The following is a 22,621-nucleotide window of genomic DNA, read 5'->3' as shown; positions in this document are numbered from 1 at the left end:
GGCCCACTGTTTGAGATCAGTTAGTGCATGTTTGTAGTCCATCACGATGATGGCAGGCCATGAATAGCTGCAATTTGGTGTGTATTGTCTGGCTCCAAGAACACTGAAAGTTGTCGGTCCTAATTTAAGGGACCAAACCAACTGATAAAGAGTCCTTAAGACAATAGGAGAAGATGTAAATCCAGGCAGGACTTTCAATTTTAAGAAGGCCAGCTTCACAGCAAAGGACTATGTTTGAAACTCAGCAAGGTGCTTGAAAGATGGTTCTCAAAAACGTGGACTGAACTTTTCCCAAAGGCAGGAATGACCTGTAGGGGCCCAACTCAGCTTCCAAAAGGAACTGGGCTCAGATCCTAGCTAAGAAGACTTTCAGCACTGCAGGTATATGCTGAGTTACTTTGAAAAAGTAAAAGGTTTCTAAAGCCAACGCTGGTTTTTGTGCGTTTAAAGTGACAAAGTGATTTATGATTATCTATAGCTTGAAAGAAAATCCTCAAATATTTAAAGGTCTTGACTTGCTCTATTAAATAGTTATTTAATCGCCAGCCATCTTAGGCATCTTAGGGTACTTAGAGGAAGGCAGCAACATACCAACAACATGGATCATGTGAGCAGTTCAGTAAGATGGGTTAGGCCACAGATTTCCTACGCCTAATAAGCAGTTTTGTGTCGATTTTTTTTCCTGAGAAATAAAAAGGGGAGACAAATGGATTTTATTTTTCTATTTTTTAAGGATAAAAATGAGGATGGTAAGCAAAACCAAGGACAAGAGGTGAGTTATCATATGTAAGTAATTTCTTTAATGTGATCCAGCACTGATTGCCATATACTTCCCAAGAAAACATTTTTTAAAAAAAATCATGACCTGCAGAATTAGGGAGCAGAGAGGTATGAATTATCTGAAGTTTTTGCATGGCCTCTTTAAAAAAAATTGAGTAAATCTTTTCACTTGTAGAAAATACTGAATAATAATCGGGGACGGAAGCAAGAGCAGGAACAACAGAAACGAGACAAAAAAAAAAGGCTGAAAGATCCAAGAAGTACTTAAGGTATGAAGAGAAAAGGAAGTTCTAAGTGCATTAGGCAGGCAGGCTATTTATATATTTAGATTTGATTATTAGATATATAGTGCCTCCTGATAAATTGCTGTTAAAATTACTTATAATCCGAATAGAACTATCCATTCAACTGCTATACAGTAGTCACTCCTCATTATCAATGAACTGAGAAGCTGATTACTTACAACAAAGCAAATTCCAGTCAGCAAACCGTTCTATTTTCCAGGATGCTGCTCCTCTTCTGAGCCACATGCCTTTTAAACATACTTAATTCACTTAGTTGCTTGAGGGATTTTTTCCATCCTACTGGGGGTTTCTTTTGTCGCCTTGTACTTCTACTAGCCTCATTTGAACTCTTTCATTTTTACCACAAAAGATCTTTTAAAGCATTGAGTTCATAATTAGCACGTAGAATAAGAAACCGTATAGTCATGACTTCCAGGATCGGAACCAGTGGTGGGTTTCAAAAATTTTTACTACTGGTTCTGTGGGCGTGGCATGGCTTGGTGGGCATGGCAGGGGAAGGATACTGTGAAATCTCCATTCGCACTCCACTCCAAGGGAAGGTTACTGTAAAATCTCCATTCCCTCCCCAATCCAGGGGAAGGATACTGCAAAATCTCTATTTCCTCCCAATCAGCTGGGACTCTAGAGGCAGAGAATAGATAGGGGCAGGGCCAGTCAGTTCTCCAAACTACTCAAAATTTCCGCTACCGGTTCTCCAGAACTGGTCAGAACCTGATGAAACCCACCTCTGATCTGAACCCAGCACTGGCCAAATTGAAATTAGTAGAAGAGTTTAAAGAATTATTTCTGTTTCCATATAATTTAGAATCAATCCTACCTTTAGGCAGAAATTCTTCATTGAAGCAGAATGAAGTCCACAGGAAAAGCGAAAAGCGACGAGGGAAGCTTCTTAGTTGTTGTTCTGAACTAACAGCTCCTTTCTGTTGAAGGACAAAAGTCCATATGTATGTGATATGCAACCTGTCCAAGACCCTGCAAATTAATCTGCAAGTTCAAGTGTGGTAGAAGAAAAAGTATGGTTTCATCCACAGTACTGAAGAATCACTAAATAGAGTTGAGCAAATAGTAGTACATTTATTGTTTATTGTTATATGGAATTGTCTCTATGTAGTTGTGTTTCAAATGATAGTGCACCTGTATTGTGCTGCTGATTTTAACAGATTCCTTAGATATAACCATTCTAAGCTGGTATGAAATTGATAGGCATTTTCAATATCAATATATCTAGTAATTGCTGTTATCTAAGAGGTATTAGTGTCTATTTTTTTTCATCTTCTCCAGAGTGAACTTTGAGAGACAGCTTCAAAATCATCATTAAACAATGCTTGGCAATCTGCAGCTAATAATAAAGAAAACTTCAATGTTCGGATCAAGATATTAAATGAATATTTGGGCTAGTCTATTAACATTTATTGAAATGTGATTTAGCCAATTGAAAATATGCCCTTATGACTGATTCGAAACCTGTTGTAGCTCTTTCAAAATTATGAATAAAACTAAAAGTTCTAATACTTTTCTTGTTCTTTTAAAAAGAATGAAATATTTCTTATTTAGGCAGAGTGTAGAATACCTTTTCCTATGTGAAAGAAATACATGGTGAATGTGATATATACAAGATCCACTATAAATACATTGACCAGAGAGGAAATTCAGTAAGAGAATCCCCTATTCTACTTAGAACTTCCCCAATCTTATGTAAGATTGATCCTATCACAGAACTGTTAAACAAACATTTTGATCAAAAGGCTAAGGATAGGGAGAATTCTGAAGCAGTGAGAAACCTCTACGGACAACAAACATGGAAATTTCCAGAAATCTCTAATACTTCCAATTTTCTGAACATATTATTTTCTGAAGAGATTACATAAGTATAATGTCATATTTACCCATTACAAAAAAGTGGCTTGTTTTCTATAAAACCAGTGAATTGAGAAAATTTCATGTATTTACTCAGTACAATAGAAGTTGTTGTAAACAAAGTAGTGGGCGTTGGAATACCTTAGATTTTCATTAATATAAGACCTTGATATCCTGTTAAGTTTTCTATAAAGTGGAATATATTAGATTGGTATTATCGGGTCATAGATATAACCTAAAATTCACTGAGAAAGCAGTATCTCTCATTATTAGTATATTACAGTTTATAGAAAAACCTAAGATATCAAGCTAATATGTAAAATTCTGTAGATTTGAAATGGAAATGGCCAGTCTGCCTATTAACCTACCAGACTCTACAAATGGTGGAAGTTCTTGCTGTGCTTCACTTTGAATTTCCGGTTCTACAAGACCTCCCATCTTTCCTCCAACACACTCCAGGTTACATGCATGGGCTGCTGCCTATTTTATCCTCAGAAAAACCTAGTGAGATAATTTATGCTATTAGGCATTAGCCCAAGCTGCTCAGGGCTGTCAGAGAAACCTGGAACAAAAGGAAGTAAGATGGTCATTCTTTTTCAACATGGTATCCTCCAGATGTGCTCAAATTGTAACTCCACAAGTCCCCATCCTCCTAACTAGGCACCAGAATGGAGAATGGTGCCCAGACTTAGCCTATTTGATTTTACCTCATAGAATTTTGGTAATGTTGTCTTGTTAAACAAAGAGCATGCTCCTTGTATTTGTGTAGAATTTTGCACAAATCCTGCAGCAGAAATGGTTGTTTTAGGCCTGAGAGGAAAATCATAGAAGCTGCTAGTTTGTATATGTTACATTAGCAAAACAACAACCACCCTGTCCCTTCAAAATATATAACTGAGGAGTGATGCTGATTCATTGCTGACATATCCTACTTGAGTTTAATTATGTATTTCATTCTTCTTGATTTTCTCTCTCTCTTGAATGTGATAATGGCATGGTTAAGATGGCTCAAAATACATAGAAATCTTTTAGCATACAAGAAAAATATTATTCAGATTTGCCAAGAAATTTAATGCAAGGATAACCAAGCAAAATTAAAAAAGGTACTTTGTACATTTAGGCACTGAAATATACATTTATTCATATTTTTAAACCAGAAATTGAGAAATTATTTTTAAGAATATGGGACTTCAGAAATATCACAGTCATATGATATGCTTTCTTTAAAGCTTGAGAATATGTATCAGCATAAAAAAAGTGACATGGTCAATCCTCACACTTACGACCATTGCAATGTCCTGGGGGGGGGGGTCACATCATTGACATTGGTGAGCCTCTCAGCCAGTTTCCAACAAGCAAAGTCAATAGGTAAAGGTAAGTTTGCTTAATGAAAGCATGATTCATTGAACAGTCATGGTAATTTACTTAACAATCGTGGCAAAACAGTTTGTGAAGTCAGGCATGGCTCCATTAATTGTTTAGCGATGGAAGTTTCAGTCCCAATTGTGGTCGTAAATCAAGGATTACCGATACCTGCACGTATATTTTACCCTCCAATAATTTCAACTTGTTTTATTACAATATTCTAAGTTGGGAAAGTGAAGCAATAATGAACAAAAATAAATAACTAATAGCAAGTTAAGAAAAAATGATTTAATAGCATATTTAATTTTCTATGTCTGTTAACTACCTTTAATAAAAAAATATTTGTAACCGAAGTAAGTGAGAAATCTAAACTTTGAGGAATCCTTCAAAGATAAATATGCTTTTAGAAGTTAACAAATATGTAACCAATAAAAATAGTGTGTTCAGAAACACACACACACAAACACACACACACAGTATTTGTTCAAAGAAAAAAGCAGAACCCTATTAGTTTAACAAGTGATGTATAAACAGTTTCTATAAAAGAAATTCATCTCAAAATAATGAGAGTTATACTGCATTCTAAGGAAACGTATGTCCTCTTCAGTCATTATAATGCTAAACACATTTTACATGCAAGGAGAGAAAAATAGGGTAAACTTAGCAGTACTGCCTCCTCTATTTTCTTTGCTTTCAGCTCATGCTGGGTGTTTGTCCATGGAAAATGTCCCAGTGATTTGGAGAAATATGAAAAATCAGGAAAAAAGTGATATTTTATTTCTATCTCCTGCTATTCTTCCCATTCTACATATAAAAGATAACAAGTAGAAATTGAGGGGATGGATTGGAGGTTACAAATTCATTGGCCTCTTTATATTGTATAATTCGGCTTACAGAAGAATGCAGTGATGGCAGAGATAACATCCACATCTATCTCCACAGTTTTTACAGAAAAGGGTAAAATATAATTTTAATCTGATTGGAATGAACAAGGCTCCATGACTCCACCAAAATTTGGGTGCGTTTTATATAAGTCAAGAATATTGTATTGTCCAGAGTTTATATCAAATAAATGTGATAATGCTAGCTAAGTCATAACTCTTATTTTCAGGTTTATTCTAGATACATGTTATTTTAATTGTATGGTTGCATTATAAATGGCTACTTAAATTTATGGAAAAGGCAGAAAAAAATTAATACCTTAGATTCAGGTTTCTTTCCACTGCAATTTTTCAAGGGAGAAAAAACACATTTTTATCACACATTAAGGTTATCAGTGCTGAATAATCAGCTACTGAGAAGTCAAATTACGTATATGTTTATCTGAAATGAACATCATTGGCCCCAAAATGTTGGTTTAAAACAAATGGATGGTCAATGTTTTGGGAAGTTAACATCCCAAAATCCAATTATCATAAATTGAAAACCTGTTTTGTTTTTGTTTTTAGGTTGGAAGTAGTTCTGGAAACTATTACATATTCCATATTTCATTGATAAGCTTCACATATATTGTCTACTTAAAATTATACAAATCTAAAAATCCATGAATTGTTACCAATCACTGATCTAATTTTCCTTCAGCATTCAACAGAAATTAGTTTGGTTTTGAATTTAATCCTTTTAAAATGTATGCTTTAATTTATGAACATGTTACAATTTTCAAATATATCATTTCTTGCATTCTTTACAGATGCATGAAACGGAAGTCTCCTACAGTACATATGATAGATGTCATAAAATAGTGAGGATGACAGACTAAAATAATTTGGTCTTTCTTTATAAATGAACTACGTTCCTATGAAAAAAAATTATTCCTGGATCTTTAATAACTTTATTAAAACATTAAATTTAAAACATTTATTAAAACATTAAACATAATGACATTTATTATGTCATATAAATTAAGGAAGAGACATACCCTAATGCTTTATTTCAGTATCTATTTAAGTGGTATTAATTTCAGACAAAACATGGAGAATAGTTTGACTTGTTTCTCAAAAATGAATTCTGCAAGTTCGTTGTTTACATATAATCTGTCTTTCTTAATATGAATTGTACTTCTCCTACAAAACATTAATAATCGGTTTTACTTTCAATCATACAAATTAAAGCATAGTTAAGGAGATTCTACCACATCTAAGAACTATAGTTAAATAGTAGTGTGCTATCCATGTTAGTGATTGTAAGAATTTAAGCAATTTGTTGAGATTTTATATTAAATTCCATTTGTTAAATTTTACTAACCTTATATATTAACCTCATTATATTAATAACCTCCTATATTAATTAACCTCAATATTAATATATTAGTTTTAACTAATCAGTTGGCTTTTTCCTCTTAAATATGGAAGTAGGATTTTAATCTGTACTAGTATTCCTAGAAGGGACACCACAAATTTCAGATCATTTACCCTTGAATAGGAAAGCTTTCCCTCAAATCAGTCTCATTAAAATTACCATGTCAAAGAGAAGCCTCAGTTGGTGTGAAATTATTCTACTCTGAAGAAATGTTTGTAGTATATCACTAATCTGAGAACAGCATGGGGATAGCTTGCTTAGCTTCAGAATACTGCAAGGTACCAAGGACTAATGAAACTACATTGATTTTTCAGAAATGATACAAATAAGCTTTTGTAAAAAGAGTCAATCAAATGATAGCTAACATTTTTATCAAATGTATGCGCAGGAGTGTAAATTTAGTGAATATATATTGTTTGGTGGTTAGGGAAGCAAAGTTGAGTGCTTTCATTTGACTACCTGGAGACTTTAAAATGTTGCAATCAATAAAGCCTGTAATAACCTCACCATTAGCCAACCTACAAAAAAGCTAGTCTTGAGCTCCAGGACGGAAATCAGATTTCATAATGCTTTTTATTGCACACAATAAAAACATACTCATGCTAACTGACCTTATTTGTACCACCATCCCAAAGTTAATTCAGGTCTAGAGTCTCGTAAATAAGCTCTTAGCATGAGAGCTAATAAGAGAACCTTTCCGAGAAGCCCCTAATAAATAAAGCTCCTGTTTCTTTAAGATGAAACTAAACTTTTGCTTCTCTAAAGATATGAGGATACAATAATAGTGAGAGAAACCAGATTATAGCTTTTACCTCATTAATAAATTAAGCTGTTGCCCTAACTGTAAGCCTGACGGTAGTATTAAAACAAAAAAGTGCAAGTGTTCTTATATTTACCAAAATTTTTTAAAAGATATGCGTTTTTTTTTATACTTCTAGTAGCAAGTATTGTGGCAAAAAAACCCATATGTGAATAATTTATATAGACAAATAGTTCTGGCAATCCAAATATTGTTTTATACACGGTTAGGATTACCAGATATCTGAACAGGCAAAGGAAGACATACTGATTATCCTTCTTGGCATTCACAACAAAAATTACAGTAAAAAACTGACCAAAAAAGTTTAACAACCATTTAAAGTTATGCTGGCACTGAAAAAATGACTTATGACCAGTCCTTGCACTTATGACCTTCACAGCATAGCATCCCCATGGACAAATGATCAAAACGTGGGTGCTTGGCAACTGGGCATGTATTTATGAAGGTTGCAGCATCTCAAAGTCACATTATCATCATTTACAACTTTCCCAGTGGGCTTCTAATAAGCAAAGTCAATGGGGGAACCTAAATTCACTTAATAACTGTATGATTCATTCAGCAACTGTGGCAAAAAAGACTGCAAAATTGGGCATGATTCACTTAACCATCACATTGCTTAGTGACAGAAATTTAAATCCCAATTGTGGTTGTAAGTTGAAGACTACCTGTAATTGATTAAGATCTTGTCAGTTTGAGGCAGTAGCATACAGCTGAGGAAAGGTACTGATTAAAGTCACAGAGCTGACCTTGTTCACTTGCATTTAGCATTTATTAGGGAAATGCTGCACCATTGAGGAAAGCTGCTCAGAAAGAGAGAGTTTGTTACATACTCAAAAAACTGGACAATATTTGATTTTAAAGCTATGTCAGCCAGCCAGAGGTCATAAGGACAAAAAGGACATGTCCTTCTTTAGTCTGTCAGCTGGTAACCTTAGACATTGTTTTTCTTGACTGCCAATTAGGATTTGTTTCATCTAGGCCAGGGATGTCAAACTTGATTTCATTGAGGACCGCATCAGGGTTGTGTTTGACCTCGGGGGGCTGGGGTGAGCATGGCCAGGGTGGGAATGGCCAGCTCAATGTCACTCGTGTCAGAGGTGCCTGTGGTGGCCTGAGCACTCTGCCAGTGAAAAGGGGTCCCGAGCTCCATTTTCCATTGCGATGGCCTTCTGCCACCCTCTGCAGTATGCAGCCCTCCCAACCTCTGTTTTCACTGGCAGAGGCACCAGAGGCCGGTCCTTCACTGTTTCCAGGGCAGCCCTACAGGCCAGATCTAAGCACCCCCCGGACCAGATCCAGTCTGCAGGCCTTGAGTTTGACACCCCTGATCTAGGACATTTCCTGTTGTTGCATTCTTTAAAGCTACTTTTGACAGAGTTCCTTGAATGCTTCTGGCAATTCCATATTGTTTATAAACTCTGTGATTGTGCGTCATTAAATTCAGTCTTATGAAATTCTAGAGCATTCTTCATTTGAAAAGCCACTCCTTAGAAAAATATGAACAGTTATTTTTAAGTAGTTCTGGCTATGACTTCTCTCTGATGTTTTTGATACTATTTTATGATACCCAGAGCAATTATTCCATTTTAAAATGAAGCTTGGCTTTTTCATAGTGTAGTCCATTGATTTCATGGGTTTCTCCATCTAGTGTTTTTTAAGCAGGACTGTATTTTGATTCCAATGAACTGAAGATCATTTTCATCTTTTTTCTTTCTTTCTGTCTACATGCCGAGTTTCCAGCTTTTTCACAACTTAAGTACTCTTTCTTGTAGTTTTAAGTAATTCAGATTTAATTATGTATTTCTTAAACATTTCATTATTATTAAGGAACTCTGGACAATTTCATTTGCAGATTTTCTTCAGCTGCTGCAACATGAGTAAAACTCAAGCATTCCCATGACAGGAAAAATCACAGATGCAGCATATTCCCTTGAGACTTGTACTTTAGCCTTTGAGCTCAACATGCCTCACCCTGAAAAAAACAGATTTCTTAGAACAAGCAATATTAATTCAGTGCTCTGTTCCGCCCCCACGCCAAGCAAATGCTGCTCAGCTTGCTTCTCTGGTAACTTCTAGCTTTCAAATGCAACACTACTTTTTTATTATTTACATTTAAGAAAAGGCACTATAAAAAAAATAAACCAGAAAGTGCCACATACAGTAATTTTTAAAGTACTGGCCATTGACCAAAACTAAATAACTATATACAACTCAGTACCAAGAATTCTCTGAAGCAGTTCTAAAAACTGTCCACTTCCATATCTCTATCTAACTGAGCAGGGCTAATTAGATCTGCTAGTTGCAGATCGATTGGAAATATACAATTATGATACATCAGACTACATAAAAATAATTCGTATTGTGTTCTTGAGTGCTGTGCAAAAATATACGTTTCTTGTTATTTAAAATACAGCAGTGGCAAATTATGCACCTATTTCACACAGTGTCTAGTAAAACATTATCTCCAAATTATTATATATAAATATCTTCTTTGTAAACCAATATGTCCAAATGAATGTCTATTTCAGTTCCGTTTGGGCTGATTGCTTTCTCCAATGATCAAGTTATTTTCCTGCTCTTCGGCTAAAGCTTGCCATTTCTGCCGGTTCTTCCTGCAGCCCTCAAGCAAAGGATAACAGGCTTCCGATATGTAGGTTAATGCCTGCAAAAACAGAAACATGAATTAAATTAATGGAATGAGAATCGAGTCTTACGAGAGAATCTCTGTCTCTCAGTGCTTGTAAGAAATAAATTAGACACTGAAAACAGTGTTGTCTGGCTGTACACTTTGAAATAAACTAAACTTCTTTGAAATATGCTTTTAAAGTTTTGAAGCCTTCATCTCAACAGGTTAATTACTGTCATCTACTTACATCTAAATTCTTTTGAACAGAAATGCAATTTTTAATTCAGTACTTGCAGATAACCCTGATACAAATGATTATGCCCTTTGACAGTTTCATACAGAATACCTCATAAAGCTGTAAGCAGATAGCATCAATGAATCCAACTTGCATGCTGGGAATTTTGTTTTTCTTTTCTCTGTTCATTAAATCCTGGGGAAAAAAATAAAATATTGGAGCAAGATTAGTTCTAGAGCATTCAAATATGACCGTGTCCATCACCTTGTCCTTTTCAGTCAGGAGAGGTTGGTCTGCATTCAAATCCCAGTTCAGTCTCAGTAACCTATATAGTCATTGATAGGCCAGTTTGTTGACCCCTAATTTCTTTAATTGCGAAGTAGGAATTGTATTGAGGAGGTACAATCCATTAATGTTACCATAATATTGTTAATGGAGACTCTAAATGAACCAGGTCAAAATCCCATGAAAAAAATCAATGTAAATGGAAATATGCACTTAAATGTGACTTCATCATGCCTTTGGTTTCAACAGATCATTTTTCATATGGCTTAAAGTTAATGTTGACTGGTTTATAATAAAAAAACAGACATACATGTATTTCCAAGTTGTGGAGCATATATTCAGATCATCCAAAAAAAATCCCTTTTACAGAAAATGCATTCTGTATCAATGTTCTGTCTTGGAGTATTCTCATTATAATAACTCAGTAATTCTGGTGACTTCTTTTAATGTCAGACAATACACATAGAGCATATTCTTCGGAAAGCATAAATCTTGGAAATGCTAGCCAAGTCATAACTCTTATTTTCAGGTTCATTCTACATACATGTTATCCTAATTTTACAATTGCAGTATGAAATGGCTAGTTACATCCTATAGAAAATACAGCACAAAATCAGTATCACAGATTCAGGTTTTCTTTTCACTACAATTTTTCAAGGGAGATGGAACATAGTATATTTAATTATAGGCTTTCAGTGCTAAATAGTCAACCACTGAGAAATCAAATGAAGTTTATGTATATCTGAAATGAACATCCTATAAATGCTAGTTTGAAACATATTGGTGATCACTGATTGTAGGGCATTAACACATACACACAAAAAGTTGAAAGCTTGGAGTTTTGTTGTTGTTAAGGTTCTTTGGAAACTTTTAGACATTTCATGTTTCTGTAGTAAGCTGATCGCGTTGCAATAAAGGAAAAAGAGGGGTCCTTAATGCTCTCTGAGCTGGTTGTTTTCTTGCAGATGTTTAATTACCCAATGATAACATCATCAATGCTCTTTTCAACCCCTCAGTTCAACCCTTCATTTCAAACCTGAGCTACAAATATTGTCCTTTATTGGTAAAGGATAAAGAATTCTAACTATATTTGATAGAAATATTTGATTCTGCATGAAATAATAAAAATGCTGTATAAAATAAATTTCTAGAACAAAACAATCTTAAAATGTTGTGCTTCTACTTACTGTGGGTTCAATGTTAAGTTCTTTTCTTTCTTTATCTCCTTGGTCAAAGAATTCTGCAGCTACAAGTTCAGCAATCTACATGAAAGAAAATATATATATCTGCTATCTTTTTCAGTAAATGTAAGCAATAGATGATGATCTTTATATTTAGTATAGCATAGTAGTTAAGATATTGGTGGGAGAACTAAGTTCATGTCTCCATATGATTATGGAACTCCCTGACTTTTACTAGCCACTTTCTCTGAACTCCAGTGCCACACTAGGGTTTTCTGGGTTAAAATTAGGGGGCAAACTTACTAAGCCACCTTAAATTCTAAAACAAATGGGCAAATTATAAATACAAGAAGGAGGGGAGGAGAGAAAGAAAGAGAAAGAGAGAAATTAGGCAATATTTTTAACGCTGTCTTTCTAAGAATTTTTACCCTGATTTTAATGTGTCATATTTCATTGCAATGTCAGTTTGTACAATAATCTGCTAGGCAGCAATTAATATCTGTGCCAAATGCACAGTGGGTTCAGATGGGAGAAATAGCAGGAACAGTATGTTCAGGGAAATAAGGAATCTGATCAGGCTTTTGGTAGATACATACCCGCTGCTGAACTGGCCATGGTTTTGTTATTGCCGATAAGTCACATGCAGTCATCAGCATTGCCCTGTTAAAAACCACAAAGCCATGCTTTTACCGAATATATTTTGAAAAGCATTCCACTTCTGTAGCAAAATAAGGATATCTGTGATACCCCAAATTTAATTGAAAAAACAAAACAAAACTTTGGAAACATATGAATTTGTTATGACTTGAATGGCTGCAAATGATAATATTCATTATGGTGGGACTTATAATATTAAAAGGAGGGCATAGCTTCTTTTCAAAGCGCTATTTCATTTTTCCTACCATTTATTTTCTTTCTCTCTCTACTAATCAGTCATAGATTGCTGTGTTAAGTGACCATTCCAATTCTTATTGGAAGAGTGTAATGAGTGTTTCTCCACCTTAGGCTCCAACTCCCAGATTTCCCCAGCCAGCATTCAGCTAGAGATGACTGGATCCGTGGGTGGCTTGTTCTTAGGAATATAGCTGGAAACTTCTCCATAACATAGTCCATGCTTAAAACATTCATGAATGTTCTACATCTAGCCCAGATCATTACAGTCACTGATTTACATAATTATATGTCACTGTAGATCACATCTTTCTTTGCTTGTCTGTCTCATATAATTCATGAAAGGCAAAAATCTTTCCCTTTTGATGACTTATACATTTAATAATAACTGCTGCTACCAAAACTTTGTCCCATTAGAAAAGAAAAAAACTTGAGGAAACACTAAGGTTCAGTGTTCTGAAACCAGATCTATACAATTTACAGACTCAGCCTGTGGCCAGATCTTTATCCTCAATGGCTATTTGTGACAGCTCAGTCATTCATTTATCACCAGTATTAACAAGCAAGATAATATGTTGCAAAAGCTCATGGTATGTTGATCGGTCAGTACTAACTGAAAAGGTCAAAGGCTCCCATCAGGCCACATATATAAGAGCATAGAAACCATCCCCCGTTTTTATATACAGTGTACTAGAAAGCAAAATATATCTCCTATATCCATAATGAATCTCTGATTCTTGCTGAAGGACTAACTTCCTGTTGTAAATGTAAACTAACTACTCTGATGCAAAGCAAAACAAAAAAAATTTTCTGAAAGCTAAGAAAACCAATTTTAACAGATCAGTGCTTTTAAACAATAGACTTTTATCCAAAGAACAATATGGCATTTTGTCAAATCATATTGGGAAATAATCTTGTTTGGCGAATAATATGAGACCTTACCAAATAATTAGAAGTGAGTAATTCACCCATATCCTTGTAATTTTTGTTCTGCCTAGCCCAATCGCCCAATGAAAGCAAACCAATCATTGCTAACTTTAGGGAAAAAACCAGATAAGATGACAATAATGTCCTTAAAAAAACTTACAAAAATAATTCCTTTTGATAAAGGTCTTGTAGGTTAAACTGATTATTCCGCAGAAGGTCAAAAAACTCTCCTCTTCTTCTGAAAAGCATACAAAATTTAAATAATAATTATTAAATTTTTCTGAAAAGGAAAATTAGTACAATTTTACATTCTTAAAAAAGAGAGGAGAAAAACCACATACCCAACCAGAAAGTCTAATTACAATACCATAACAGCAACTTACTTGATGTATAGTGCTAAATCTGTAGCAAGAATAGCTTGCTTGATGATTTTCAATGTTGCCTTGTATTCTTCAACAGAAAGAGCACTGAGAATCTGACTGCCCTTGGTCCAAAAGAAAACAATGGAACATTTATGACAAGAATGCATTGATTATAATGATACAGTAACTTTAACAGGTTCTTGTTAAATTCTACATACTACATTATTTTCTTCTACACTGAAAGCAAAAATATTGATTTTTTTAAAAACCCAGTTATTAAAACTCAGGAAGAAGAAAACATAACTAGGTAAGGACCTTAAGAAAATATAAATTCTTTTTTTTTTTTTTTGAACTATTCGATTGAGAAAATGTAAGCAGCTACTACTGAGTTTTTCTCACCAATCACTAAAAAAAAAGAAGCTATTTTTATGTATCTATATTTTTGTGCACACTGCTGACACTGCTACATGTAGCAGCAACAATAACAATAACACACACATAAATTGTTGTAAATTTTCTGAGGAAAAAAAAGATGAAATTATTCCAGCTACCACTTTCTTCTGCCAAAAATGGAAGTGGAAAAGATGAAACAGAACTTTATGTAAACCTACACCTGCTATTAAATATTCATATTTTATTGCCGTACCTTATTCCTGTACAGAAGTGAGCAGAGAAAATGCACAGTTCAATTACAAGGAATAGAATTTGCCTGACATTAATTGTCTTTTTGTGCTCTACCAAATCCTTATGATGTTCTAAATTCATTCAGGACCTGGCACAGCTTCACCAACAAAGATGCATTATTTAAATATGTTCTGCTGATATAATTTCACTGACATTTTGCAATGTGTGTAACCTTGTAGTTTATGTATAAATATCTTTTTCCAGATATCTGTCTTTAAGCTTGTAATGTAAGTGAAATTAAGAGAATTTCAAACTGATAAAAACATGGAAACAAAAGTAACAGAGGGAATAAGAGTTTCATACTGAGCTGAAAATATTTCGTAACTTCTTGTATGGTCATTATCAAAGTTCACTAGAGAGAATAAAATAACGATGTACAAGTCTTGCCTTTAGCTCACTGCTTCCACAAGGTTGGAAATCTTGCTAATACCGAGAATGCTTAAGGTTCCTTAGAAAGATTAAGCATAATTCTTTGGCATTTTTTTTCTTATTTCATTAGGGTCAAGTTAGTGTGTGTTATCAAAATATTAACAATCTTATCAGGCAGCTTTGGAAAAGCTCAGTAGGACATCTTAGAATAGGACTGAAAGATACTACTGGAAATTGGTCAAAGACTAAATTGGACATGTTTTTCTTGTAAACACAACTATCATTTACCGGTGTGTTTAGGATCATCAGGCACTGATCAAAATGATGATGTTCCATTATTGAGTGGCAATAAAGCTGTGCAAGAGGGTGCTCACTTCTGCAAAAAACAAACAAACACAAAAACAGAGAGTTATCAGAAGGAATTAACTACAGATGCACAATAGCTTTACAAAGTTAAGAATATAGGAAATAACACACACAGCCCACTCCCATTTATAATAATTATGGAATATGGCTGAAAGAAAACAAAAACTTATTCATCCTGAGATACACACAAATGTAAAATGGCAATTCTGCAATTAAACAGATGACTAGGAAAATGAAGTCTAAAATATACTTTTTAGAATACAGAATCCTTCAAGATTCAGCCTTCAATTAACTTTGAACACCACTCAGTGAGAGAAGAGAAGGGAAGGGAAGGGAAGGGTGATTGTGTGTTGCACAAATGAGAAGTATCCAAGTATAAAAAGCTGGACAAGTAATAAGATATGCTAGGATATTACTCCCCCCCCCCCCATTTGACATGTCTGAGAAGAAAAAAACCATCTTGTATTCTAAATTGCCTAACAAGGCTGATAAAATCCCCATATTTATCAACAGAAACGGGAATGCATAGGATGTCTGCATAAATAATACTCTAGAATAGCTTCATATTTATAACTATGTTGTTATTAGAAAGCTCCATGATATAAAGATGTTCATAGTTCTTATCCATCAGTTTTTCTTACAATCCTATCAGGGATTTCTGACAGATCTCTGTAGTTTATTGACTCCTTGGCTAGAAGTACATTGAGATATGATCCAATAAATCTGTCTACAATGCTCTCTGAATTCATTAAGACAACAGCTCTCATGAATTCCTATTGATGATAAATGAAATTTTAGGAGATATCCTGATCCAGCTGGAGTCAGAGAGAAAAGACTATGGAAAACTGACCTTATATACTCTATTTTCTTAGAAATGGGTTTGGGAGAAGTGGGGAACCTTATATCTGCAAATATGTAGATATTTCAAATAAAAATCCATTCCAGATTTCTTTATTATAAAGCTTTACTATAAGTTAGCTTTCTGCTTTGCTTTCACTTTTTTATACAAATTTATTTCTCAGAATTAATTTTGAGGCAAGTAACCTCAGTTTTCTAGTTCCCATAAAGACACTGATCTTTATTTTGATTTATTTGTACTAATCTGGGGGCTTTAAAAATATCCCTGGAAACATTGTTACAGCATATTCATTCAATTTTTTAAAAAATAAAATGCTATAAAAAGATAATATGTCTTGCAGTCTTCCAAACATTTTCTAAACAGAAACCTTTCCTAACCTTGAAAGATACCCATGAAAGAGGAACAGAGACAGAGAAATAAGATGTAACTCTACTCATACAGTGACTGGTGTTCTTTCTATCATTATACTTTGTTTTCAGTTCTAAAAGGTATACTATTAGTATATCAATAGTATATTGAGTATAGTATAGTATATTGATATACTATTAATATTGGCCAGTATGTATGTATGTGCATAGGAAGGGGGAAGAGAACATATTTTTATAATAATCTATAAAGGTATAATATTTTGGAAGAAATTATTTTTTGACCAAAACAATGGCAATTGTCACTGGACTTTACTAATAGTTACCTGCCCTGTCCCATCTGAGACCAATTGCCACCAATTGCCTGTGGAAAAGGATGGAGGGAGTCAAAAGATCTCCTGAAGCCCATAGGCTGGTTTCTCTGCTTTCTCTTGCCTCAGAATCAGAGGTGGGTTTCATCAGGTTCTGACCAGTTCCGGAGAACCGGTAGCGGAAATTTTGAGTAGGTCGGAGAACCAGTAGTAAAAATCCTGATTCGTCCCGCCCCCATCTAATATCTGCCTCCCAAGTCCCAGCTGATCAGGAAGAAATGGGGATTTTGCAGTAACCTTCCCTTGGAGTGGGAAGGGAATGGAGATTTTACAGTATCTTTCCCCTGCCACACCCACCAAGCCACTGCCACCAAGCCATGCCATGCCCAACAAGCCATATCCACAGAACCAGTAGTAAAAAAATTTGAAACCCACCACTGGTGAGAATCAATATAACCAATTGTCCCATTGGAAGGATTTCTGGAGGGAGGAATTGTACTGGAAATTGCTGGGAAATTTACTTAGTATGATTCTTCTTTCCTTTTGTGCCACCAAGATATTGCTACCAAATGACTTGTGGAGAAAATACCAAGGTTTGTTGTTATGTATATTTTTGTATTTTTATTTGTTTTTAAAAAAGTAATGAACAACCCACTCATCCAAACATAAAGCCTCCAAAAACTCTAGTTCCACCCATAGGAACCCCATATGCTTTACATGATCTATCATCTCATCTACTTTGCATAATTGTTTTGCTATAACCCAAAATAATTGCAGTTCTCATAACCCAAAATCTGGCTGTTGGACACCAAAACATTTCCTGCTTTTGGTTTAAAGCAATCTTGACAAATACATATTCAGAATCCCTGAAAACCCTGAGAGAAAGTTCCACAATATCTCTAGTTAAAACTTCTGTAAATATTATGGCTGAAATATTAATTCAAAATGAAAAATAGAAACATCGAATGGCAATATTCTTTCCTTTTACCTGCCATTTACTCACCTCTGTATGTAAGAATTATTCACCCCCCTGTGATCTAAATCATGGCTCAAAGCTGCAATCAGCAAAGAAAGTACCTCAACATCAGTAAGTTTGTTCTGTACAATATGAAGGAGAGATAAATTACTATATTTGCAAAAATACTTGACATGGTATGTTGTTTCTTTCTTTCTTTGGCTGTTTCAATATCTACATTTTGACATCCATGCCTACACTAAAATAAATAGAGTTTTATATATGGCTATTTTGGTTGAGTAAAATTAATCTTAAATGTGCATTACAAATAACACAGAATTCTCAATAGATATATTATTTTGCCCTCAAATAATCATTATCCAATTTTATATGGTATAAAATTTTGTTATTTGTTACAAATCCAACAAATATTTAAAAAAAATAAACTATGCAAACAATAGTTCATCATACCATGCTCATTTTCTACTCTTAATTATGCAAACCTAGGCCAAAGTCACCTGGCCCAAATTTGCAATATACCAATTAAACATATCCAAACAGCAAAGGTTCCAGAATTTGACTAATAGACAACTCTGGTTTGCTTTTGGGTCTCTTGATGTGTACTTGTTCCACAGGTTTTTAATTCCATGAAGAGTTGAGCTATATTCTCTGTATGAGGATTTCTACTTGTTTGCTTAATCACAAGCTGAACAGCATTCCACATGCAGTATACATATCTAATATTTTTAGAATAAAGCAACAGATATCATAGAAGCTTAAAGACAAATTTACACAGTTTAAACAGGCAATCTGAAACCTCCGGGGTATATGAACTGACAGCCTTTCATGGCAACTATTGAAAATCTGCAGCATAACTACCTCCCATTTTGAGGCAATTTTTGTAAGTCCTAAGTAGGTTTACATTGTTTAAAAATAAATAAAGGAAAACTAATTTCAACTCTACAAACCCTTTGAACTGTAGTGCTGGAGGCAATTATTGAGAGTTGCTTAGACAGAGAGAAGAAGAAATCATCCAGTACTAGATACAGTAAAACCAGACTGCTTTTTGAAAGCACTGATAATCTAAGCTATTTTGAAAAAACAATATAAAGGCAAGAGAAGGCCTTGATGCTTGCAAAAATCAAGGCCAACTGACAAAGAATTATAGAAGACATTGTGGCTAGGTAATGTCACTGGTATCTCAATCATGAGCTTATAAGAACCAAAGAAACCATAAAATGGAAGCAATTGAACAATAAGCTTTTCATTCCTCAAAAAATCAGGAAAAAAAGAGTTTGGGTTTTGCTTAGATGTATGACCCTAGACCAGGAATCTGCAACCTTAAGCACTCAAAGAGCCATTTGGATCCGTTTCCGACAGAAAACAAAACTCCGGGAGCCACAAAACCTGGGTGGGCATGGCCAACTCAATGTCACTCACTTCCACCAGTCACATGACCCCCTAGCCACGCCTACTCAGCCGGTCATTAGGGCAGAGAACCAGTTGTTAAAAAACACCGGGAACCACAAAACCCTTTTGACATATCTCTCTCCCCTCCCTCCCCCCCCTCTATCTCTCTCCCTCTCTCTCTCTGTGGCAGGGCTGCAAAGAATCCTAGTCACAGATTTCACTATCACTGCTTATAGGAATAGATTGATTATATGACAACTGGATTAATGTTGACCACACATGCAGATTTTCTCCAGAATGACCTGGCCCTAATTATGTTCTTCAGGCCGTCCAATGGTGCAGCCATGAGGAATGTATTTGAGTCCATTCTCCTTGCTGCTGGTCATTTTCTTTGTCTCTTTCCTTCACCCTTTCCCAGTATTTTCTAGAGAAGTCTATAGTAGAGAAGTAGATCTTTGTATAATGTGTCCAGCATGTATGATAATGTTTTTCATGTTAAGTTCAAATCAAGCTACCCTACCAAGTGCTATTCTGACAAATATTTTTGACTTCTGATTCCTTTACTGTTAATGATTGATCCTAAAAGGCAGAAGCTATCCACCACCTCCATATTTTCACTATAATTTCTAAGATGGTTGCTATACCTGTTGTCAAAGGTTTGTTCTTAATTTTGGTCCCATTTTTTTTCACCATGCTTTTTGATTTTTAGTACTTGAACTTGCAGATCATTTGCATTTTTAGCTATCAAAATAATGTTATCAGCACAGCAGAGGCTATAGATGTTTACTCTTATGAAATATTTTCTTCTTTTAGTGATGTAGCTCAGGAATACTTTACATGAAGATTTTACAGTCTGTGAACTAGCTCTTTGTAAAATTTCAACATAATGTGTTGCAATGTCTAAGGTTTTAAAAACAGCCTAATATAAATAAGGTTATTCAAACATACCTGAATTTTTCCTGTCTTTAAAGCAGCAAACATGCATTGGGCTGTATTAAAAGCATGTCTCCAGTTGTGATAAGTAACATTTTTCCGATAATTTTTCCTCACACTTAAAATCCATCTGCAAAGGACCTTTCAAAAATAGTATTGTTGAGTTAAAAGTATGATACAGAATAAACACCATTGTTTTTAGATAAAAAACTCAAAAGCCAAAATATCACATCTCACTTTTATTCACGCTTTGTGGAACTAAGTTACAAAAGTATATTTTAATTTTAAAAGATGAAATTAAGGAAATAAAATTAAAGGGGACTTAGGACACATGGTGACATGAATACAATACCTGCATGCAACTCCTTAAACCAAGCATGGCATTTCTCAGGTTTACATGGGAGCTGCATAATCTCAAGAACAGACTAATATAAGGAGTTGTGAGTATGTGGTATGTTTGCATCCCCAATAAACTGAAGTATCTTGTTACTTTTAAATTTAAAGTGATAAACAACCTTATTGATCAAGTCTTTTGATTCTACAGGGTTTTAGTTTACTTGAAGAAAACTCTAATGCATTGTTTGAAAATGATAAGAAATTCCTCCTTTATGTACATATTTATCCAAAGATTAAAAAAAATGAACGTCTAGGAAGCTGTAGGCTGATTAAAGCTTATATTTCCTTACAAGGCCTAATTGCAGGGAAGCCTATTCTGGAACAGTGCTTTGATATCAATTGCTAATTTGTTTTTCCACCATATGTTAAAGACTTGACAATTTTTAAAATAGAAATATCTCACTACAATCTGTTCACTAGGCATTATACAGATTTCCCCAGATTATAGAAGTCTGCACAATTAAGAATTTTAAAAATCTCTATCTTAATGATAGAGAAAATTCTCTTCAGTAGATGGTGACAAGGATGTGGGAAATATGGTAATAATGGTAAGCAAGCACATAGCAAACACCACTTCCTCTGGAGCTTATTTGCATGGAAAATGACAGAAAATATTTTTCACAGATAACAATGCATTTTTCCCATGACCTCATGGATGATTTAAAAAGTACTATTCAATTTATATCCTGTGATATACATACAGCACATACATATACACAAACATGTGCACACTAAAGAACATTGTATTGCAGAATAGTTAGCTACATATATGGTCATATTTGTGGCCTTACCTCGTGTTTTATTTGGAAATTTTGTACAAGGTTAAGGTCAGTAAACATCCGGATTGTGCACAGAGACGTCTCCATATCTGACAGCTCAAAGTCACTGAAGTAAAAGTCAGTGAGCCTGAGAGATTGTGCAGAGGGTACAACAGCAGCCTTGAAACAAACAAGAACAGTAATGAAAAATGTTGTCTTTCAAGATACTAAATAAATAAACCAAAGCAACATGTGACCCGGATGTAATTCATCTAGATTTATTGAAAACATTCCTAGACAGAAGTCAAATCTTCTTTTCTTTTTCTTTTTTTTTTTTAACCATTATTCAGTTACTTACCACAAAAGCCCATTTTGGCTCTAGCACAATTTTAGCAGAAGACAAATTGTGATCTCCAACCCAGAAAGTAAGGTATGGGTTGAAAAAAAGGAAATCAATCTAGCTTTTCTACTTATAAATTAGGATTTACTTCTGAACAACATCCAGGAGGGAACTGTTCCTCTCATAACAACTAATACTGGAATAAACGTCTATGGAGATTCTCAGTCATCCAGGTCATGGTTGTCCCAAAGTAATTTTTGCAGGAGCCTAGACTACATTCCATACCATTGTGTATGGGATACAACTGCCAAAATGGCTACTGGGGTAAAGAAGCAAATGCTACAGCTAAGGAATGATATGCAAAACTTGTCCAGTGTCCCATAAATGCAACTCTGGAAACATCCTAATATATGGGAAAGATTGGTTAATTTTAGATCACTGGAAGAACATCTTTCTAGTTTGTACAGCTTCCTAGCATATTTAAGCAAAAAAATGGATTTATATGCAAATACTTGTAATTTTGCACAGATTATAATCTGCCCCCAACACTTGTGCAATTTTAACTATATACTTGTAGTGTAGAAAAGTGCATGTTTCAAAAGAGGACACATTATCTGGTTAACATATCTGAAAGCCCTTGGTTAAAAATACTTATACAAAAAAGTTCTTTTATAAACTAGATGACTAATGTTTCTTATTGAATCTGAACTCAAAATTATATATTTAAAACATGCTGGTTAAAAGTCAGAGATCTCAGGCAAAGTTTAATGTACCTGAAAAGTAAATATTTGTTCCCAAATTTAACTAAGCATTAACATGAGAAAATTCAATGCCAGAATTCTTCACTATTAGCCAAATGAACAAACACACTCATGATCTTGATAACTACCTAACTTTTTTCCTATTGCTTTTCCATGACGCTCAGGGTTGTTAAACTCGATTT

At 34.5% G+C, this 22,621-nt stretch overlaps 1 protein-coding gene across 9 annotated transcripts in view; it reads right to left on the bottom strand.

Moving 5' to 3' along the window:
* Nucleotides 1-4,502: 4,502 nt before the first annotated feature.
* Nucleotides 4,503-22,621, bottom strand: part of PDE5A (phosphodiesterase 5A) — a 104,551-nt gene continuing 86,432 nt past the window's right edge. For all 9 annotated transcript variants that reach the window (XM_034442872.3, XM_087874620.1, XM_034442869.3 and 6 more), the window contains exons 12-21: nucleotides 21,372-21,518; nucleotides 20,200-20,325; nucleotides 17,890-17,984; nucleotides 15,274-15,361; nucleotides 13,954-14,054; nucleotides 13,731-13,808; nucleotides 12,349-12,412; nucleotides 11,759-11,833; nucleotides 10,398-10,481; nucleotides 4,503-10,087 (exon numbers count right to left, since the gene is read on the bottom strand). In XM_034442872.3, coding sequence (XP_034298763.1) covers nucleotides 9,950-10,087; nucleotides 10,398-10,481; nucleotides 11,759-11,833; nucleotides 12,349-12,412; nucleotides 13,731-13,808; nucleotides 13,954-14,054; nucleotides 15,274-15,361; nucleotides 17,890-17,984; nucleotides 20,200-20,325; nucleotides 21,372-21,518 — 996 coding nt within the window. In that variant the 3' untranslated portion in view covers nucleotides 4,503-9,949. The remainder of the gene's footprint in view (nucleotides 10,088-10,397; nucleotides 10,482-11,758; nucleotides 11,834-12,348; nucleotides 12,413-13,730; nucleotides 13,809-13,953; nucleotides 14,055-15,273; nucleotides 15,362-17,889; nucleotides 17,985-20,199; nucleotides 20,326-21,371; nucleotides 21,519-22,621) is intronic.

This window comes from Pantherophis guttatus, chromosome 8 (assembly GCF_059756535.1).
Source record: "Pantherophis guttatus breed Tessera chromosome 8, ASM5975653v1, whole genome shotgun sequence".
NCBI classification, from domain to species: Eukaryota; Metazoa; Chordata; class Lepidosauria; order Squamata; family Colubridae; genus Pantherophis; species Pantherophis guttatus.
This window is presented reverse-complemented; position numbering and strand designations above follow the sequence as displayed.